The sequence below is a fragment of the Somniosus microcephalus genome, unplaced genomic scaffold (assembly GCF_052327205.1).
Source record: "Somniosus microcephalus isolate GS21.2 unplaced genomic scaffold, FLI_Smic_1.0 scaffold14, whole genome shotgun sequence".
Lineage (NCBI taxonomy): Eukaryota > Metazoa > Chordata > Chondrichthyes > Squaliformes > Somniosidae > Somniosus > Somniosus microcephalus.
In genome coordinates, this window is record NW_028225201.1 from 355867 (window position 1) to 362400 (window position 6534).

At 55.0% G+C, this 6534-nt stretch overlaps 1 protein-coding gene across 1 annotated transcript; it reads left to right on the forward strand.

Annotated features, from left to right (window-relative positions):
* Window positions 1-717: 717 nt before the first annotated feature.
* LOC147083918 (uncharacterized) lies at window positions 718-3965 on the forward strand. The gene has a single exon (XM_085980038.1). The coding sequence runs from the start codon at window positions 1047-1049 to the stop codon at window positions 2577-2579; it is 1533 nt and encodes a 510-aa protein (XP_085836164.1). The 5' UTR covers window positions 718-1046; the 3' UTR covers window positions 2580-3965.
* Window positions 3966-6534: the final 2569 nt, after the last annotated feature.

Consider the following 6534-nt stretch of genomic DNA (forward strand, 5'->3'; position numbering starts at 1 on the left):
ACTGGGGCGGGTGTGGGGCGGACGGGGGACGCGAGTGGGGGGGATGGGTGTGGGGGGGACTGGGGCGGGTGTGGGGGGGCGGGGGATGGGGGTACGGGGGATGGGGGGATGGGGGACGGGTGTGGGCGGGACGGGGGATGGGGTGTGGGGGGGACGGGTGTGGGGGGGACGGGTGTGGGGGGGACGGGTGTGGGGGGGACGGGTGTGGGGGCGACGGGTGTTGGGGGGACGGGTGTGGGGGGGACGGGTGTGGGGGGGACGGGTATGGGGGGGACGGGTGTGGGGTGGACGGGGGACGGGTGTGGGGGGGACGGGTGTGGGGGGGACGGGTGTGGGGGGGACGGGTGTGGGGGGGACGGGTGTGGGGGGGACGGGGGACGGGTGTGGGGGGGACGGGTGTGGGGGGGATGGGGATGGGTGTGGGGGGGACGGGTGTGGGGGGGACGGGTGTGGGGGGGACGGGTGTGGGGGGGATGGGGATGGGTGTGGGGGGGGACGGGTGTGGGGGTGACGGGGGACGGGTGTGGGGGGGACGGGTGTGGGGGGGACGGGTGTGGGGGGGACGGGTGTGGGGGGGGACGGGTGTGGGGGGGACGGGTGTGGGGGGGACGGGTGTGGGGGGGACGGGTGTGGGGGGGACGGGGGACGGGTGTGGGGGGGACGGGTGTGGGGGGGACGGGGGACGGGTGTGGGGGGGACGGGGGGGACGGGGGATGGGTGTGCTGGTCCACCTGAACAGAAGAAGCTCTGAGTATCAGCATGTTGTTGGATTATTGATAACCGCGCCCAACGCTGATGCCCTCAGCAGTCACGGGACGGTGCTCAGAAATCTTCCCCTCCCTTGCCCAGGTCAATGAGCCCAATTGTCGTGCCCTCACCATGCCCTATATCATCTAAGTCAGCACAGCAAGGCTGAAAGGTGGTCTTTGTGTTGTACAAGGCTGACTACTGGCCTGTTCTGATGTGAACCCTCTCTCTCCAATAACAGAACTGTTAATGTTTGAGCCAATCCAGTTGTGCGAATTCTCATTGCAGGAAACATCAGCATGTCGGACAAGCAGTGTCACGTGACCGAGCTCCACAGCCAACAGCAAGTGTTCCTTTGCTTTGATGTGATGGTGCAGTTCCAGGTCAAGTGGGAGAAGTTTCTGATGCCAGCACCCACATCTGTCGCTATTTTGGGTGAACTGGTGCATCTGGCTACGAGGATGGAGGACTTCAAACTAAACCAAGGCAGTGCAGGCAAGAAATCCCTGTTTAAACGTCCAGATTCATTCAAGAGGTGCCTGATGGAGGTTTGCAACCAAACCGTAAACTCGTTTCAACAGACCCGCACTAATCTGAACAAAATCCGCATGTGTTGTGAGGACCTCCTTGTCCATGTGAAGAATGTGGGTGAAGGGTCATCTCTGAACAAAGACCTTCCCAAGCAGCTGCAGAACATTCGGGTTTGTGCAGACAAATCCAAAACATGTGCCGAATCTGTGGAAAAGGAGCTCTCCAATCTCAGCGATCTACTGAGTGAGCTGCTGGAGACCTGTACAGATTCCCAGAGTATCAGCCAGGATAAGCTGGGGGAAGTAAGGAAAGTCCTGTCGGAAACACAACAGAAGAATGAGCTAGTAGAGGAGAAGAAGAGCAATTTACAGAAGCAATGGATCGAGGCTTCCCGAAAACGTGAGGAAGTCACCAGTGAATACGACAATGTAAGGGCGAGTGCTCTCATTGATCAGTTCTGTTTGGAAGGACTGAAACAGATGAAGAAGCTTCTCCCAAAGATTGTTGATCTTTTGAGCAATGTGACCAGCCCAGTGCTTCTGGTGGTGGAGCTGGGGAAAGGGTTGATCTTTCTCATACAACTGGCGTCTGAGCTGAAAGACGAAGAATCCTCTGAATCAAACCCTGAAATCAGCAGTTTCCTCAGCAAGGTTAGAGAGGAAGCCTCACTGAAGATCAAGGAAGTCCAATCCCAGTTGGAGGAGTCGCAAAAAATGTACAATGAATGTCACCAAAATATGAAAAGTTCGTGTGATGAGAGTGAGACGTTGTTGAGAGAGATAAAGAACAATCAGGCACAAGAGATGGATATCAGCACACGTGTAGCGTTGATGGCTAAAGGGCTTGGGGCACTGGGGAGCATCAAGTCCAACTGGTCAGAGATGATCAACTTCATTCATATCATACCAATATTAACTGAAGATTGCCAGAAGACATTTAAGAGACTTAGTGCGGTGAGTGGTGAAGGCACGCAGGGTGCTCCAGGTGCGTTAGCCAGTAGTCAGATGATGAACTTTCAAGTGTCCCAGGCAGTCAGCATCATGACCCACATCGGTGACATGTCAAAAACCTATGTGGAGATTCACGACAAGTACCTTGCAGGTCAACTGGGCGAGCTGAGCTCATTGCTGGGCGGGCAGGGGTCTGAATACAAGTTTAAGAAGGTCCAGGATAAATGTGACGAAGCAAGAAAGGAAATCCATCACAGGGCCGCTGTGAATCAGGAGCAACTTCAGAAGAATGCCCAGCAGGGAAGTGAAGCCATTGCTAAACTTACAGACCTGCTGCTGCCCAGGAAGTGAATGGAAATCCTGCAATGAAACATATTCTCAGCTGTGCGAGTGACCAACCCCTGGAATCTCCAATCCAATCATCAACCACCTCTCCCAACCCCTGGAATCTCCAATCCAATCACCAACCACCTCTCCCAACCCCTGGAATCTCCAATCCAATCATCAACCTCCTCTCCCAACCCCTGGAATCTCCAATCCAATCATCAACCACCTCTCCCAACCCCTGGAATCTCCAATCCAATCATCAACCTCTTCTCCCAACCCCTGGAATCTCCAATCCAATCCAATTAAGGGTTACGGGGAGCGGGCAGGAATTTGGACATGAGCCTAGGTTCGGATCGGTCATGGCCCTGTGGGTAGCGGAGCGGGCCCAGGGGCCGTGTAGCCTGATCCTGCTCCTATTTCATGTGTCTAATTCTGTTAGATTCAGGAGATGGTTCTGTGATAGTGGATTGGCGGTTAGGATCAGATCAGCCATGATCTTATTGAATGGCGGAGCAGGCTCGAGGGGCCGATTGGCCTACTCCTGCTCCTATTTCTTATGTTCTTATGTTCTTATCAACCTCTTCTCCCAACCCCTGGAATCTCCAATCCAATCATCAACCACCTCTCCCAATCCCTGGAATCTCCAATCCAATCATCAACCACCTCTCCCAACCTCTGGAATCTCCAATCCAATCATCAACCACCTCTCCCAATCCCTGGAATCTCCAATCCAATCATCAACCACCTCTCCCAACCCCTGGAATCTCCAATCCAATCATCAACCACCTCTCCCAATCCCTGGAATCTCCAATCCAATCATCAACCACCTCTCCCAACCTCTGGAATCTCCAATCCAATCATCAACCACCTCTCCCAACCCCTGGAATCTCCAATGCAATCATCAACCTCCTCTCCCAACCCCTGGAATCTCCAACCCAATCATCAACCTCCTCTCCCAACCCCTGGAATCTCCAATCCAATCATCAACCACCTCTCCCAACCCCTGGAATCTCCAATCCAATCATCAACCACCTCTCCCAACCCCTGGAATCTCCAATCCAATCATCAACCTCCTCTCCCAACACCTGGAATCTCCAATCCAATCATTAACATCCTCTCCCAACCCCTGGAAACTCCAATCCAATCATCAAACTCCTCTCCCAACCCCTGGAATTCCGGTGACCTTCCATTTGAGGTGAGGGAATGTGAAAGTTCTGATTAAATCCCGCGGGCAGGTCCGGAGAATTCTTTGATTGAATTACTGCAAAGTTTTGAAGGATTCTGGAAGATCCAATCAGACAGAATAGTCATCAATTGATCATGTTTGATTGGTGTTTGCTTTCTCTGTCCCTTTTAAGCTTATATTGAAATCTGAAAAAAAATTAATCACATTAATCTGATTTTTACGATTATCTGTGCCACTGATTAATTTCCTCCTCTCGCAGTTTTAAATACTTTAACCATCAACTTTACACAGTTATGAAATTCACCAAAAGTATAGAAACAGTCAAACAACTCCCCTGCTCTACTTTGAGATAGTGGCCATGGGATCTCTCAGTACTGACCCTCTGACTGTGCAGCGCTCCCTCAGTACTGCCCCTCTGACAGTGTGGCGCTCCCTCAGTACTGTCCCTTCCACAGTGCGGCGCTCCCTCAGTACTGCCCCTCTGACAGTGTGGCGCTCCCTCAGTACTGCCCCTCCCACAGTGCAGCGCTCCCTCAGTACTGTCCCTTCCACAGTGCGGCGCTCCCTCAGTACTGCCCCTCCCACAGTGCGGCGCTCCCTCAGTACTGTCCCTTCCACAGTGCAGCGCTCCCTCAGTACTGCCCCTCTGACAGTGTGACGCTCCCTCAGTACTGCCCCTCTCACAGTGCAGCGCTCCCTCAGTACTGCCCCTCCGACAGTGCGGCGCTCCCTCAGTACTGCCCCTCTGACAGTGTGACGCTCCCTCAGTACTGCCCCTCTCACAGTGCAGCGCTCCCTCAGTACTGCCCCTCCGACAGTGCAGCGCTCCCTCAGTACTGCCCCTCCCACAGTGCGGCGCTCCCTCAGTACTGCCCCTCCCACAGTGCAGCGCTCCCTCAGTACTGCCCCTCCGGCAGTGCGGCGTTCCCTCAGTACTGCCTCTCCGACAGTGCAGCGCTCCCTCAGTACTGCCACTCCCACAGTGAAGCACTCCCTCATTAGTGCCCATTCGACAGTGCAGCGCTCCCTCAGTACTGCCACTCCCACAGTGCAGCGCTCCCTCAGTAGTGCCCATTCGACAGTGCAGTGCTCCCTCAGTACTGCCTCTCCGACAGTGCAGCGCTCCCTCAGTACTGCCCCTCCCACAGTGCAGCACTCCCTCAGTACTGCCCCTCTGACAGGGCAGCGCTCCCTCAGTACTGCCCCTCCCACAGTGCGGTGCTCCCTCAGTACTTTCCCTCCGACAGAGCAGCGCTCCCTCAGTACAGCCACTCCCACAGTGCGCCGCTCCCTCAGTGGTGCCCCACTGACAGTGCGGCGCTCCCTCAGTACTGCCCCTCAATTACAAGAGGAATGCAGGGAACAGCACCAACCGCTTATACATGGCCTTCTTTGATCTCACAAAGGCCTTCGACACTGTCAACTGTGAGGGATTATGGAGTGTCCTCCTCAAATTTGGCTGCCCTCAAAAGTTTGTCACTATCCTTCGCCTGCTTCACGACGACATGCAAGCCGTGATCCTAAGTAATGGTTCCACCACAGACCCAATTCACGTACGAACCGGGGTCAAGCCAGGCTGTGTCATCGCACCAACACCCTTCTCGATCTTCCTTGCTCTAATGCTCCATCTCACCCTCAGTAAGCTCCCCACTGGAGTGGAGCTAATTTACAGAACAAACGGGAAACTGTTCAACCTCCGTCGCCTCCAGTCCAGATCCAAGGTCGTCCCATCCTCTGTCGTCGAATTACAGTACGCAGACGATGCTTGCGTCTGCGCTCACTCGGAGGTCGAACTCCAAACCTTCGTCAACACCTTCACCAAAGCATACGAGAGCATGGGCCATACACTAAACATCCGTAAGACAAAGGTCCTCTACCAACCTGCCCCCACCACACAGTACTACCCCCCGATTATCAAAATCCACGACAAAGCCTTGGAAAACGTGGACCACTTTCCATACCTCGGGAGCCTACTGTCAACAAGGGCAGACGTCGACGACGAAGTCCAACACCACCTTCAGTGTGCCAGTGCAGCCTTCAGTCGCCTGAGGAAGAGAGTGTTTGAAGACCAGGACCTCAAACCCAGCACTAAGCTCATAGTCTACAGAGCAGCAGTGATACCCGCCCTGCTGTATGCCTCAGAGACATGGACCATGTACAGCAAGCACCTCAAAGCACTGGAGAGGTACCACCAATGCTGCCTCCACAAGATCCTGCAAATCCATTGGCAGGATAGGCGCACCAACATCAGTGTTCTTGCTCAGGCCAACATCCCCAGCATCGAAGCTCTGACCACGCTCAATCAGCTCCGATGGACGGGTCACATTGTCCGCATGCCCGATACGAGACTCCCAAAACAAGCGCTCTACTCGAAGCTCCAGCACGGCAAGAGAGCCCCAGGTGGGCAGAGGAAACGCTTCAAGGACACCCTCAAAGCCTCCTTGAAAAAGTGTAACATCCCCACCGACACCTGGGAATCCCTGGCCCAAGACCGCACAAAGTGGAGGAGAAGCATCCGGGAAGGCGCCGAACACCTCGAATCTCTTCGCCGGGAACAAGCGGAAGCCAAGCGCAGGCAGCACAAGGAGCGCACGTCAACCCAAGCACCCCACCCACCTGCCCCTTCAACCACCGTCTGCCCCACCTGTGACAGAGACTGTCGGTCCCGCATTGGACTCATCAGTCACCTGAGAACTCATTTTTTATGTGGAAGCAAGTCATCCTCGGTTCCGAGGGACTGCCTAAGAAGAAGAAGCTCCATCAGTACTGCCCCTGCGACAGTGCGGCGCTCTC

Bases quoted from the DNA above. Each gene is read 5' to 3' on its own strand.
- LOC147083918 (XM_085980038.1), top strand. From the start codon at position 1,047: ATGTCGGACAAGCAGTGTCACGTGACCGAGCTCCACAGCCAACAGCAA.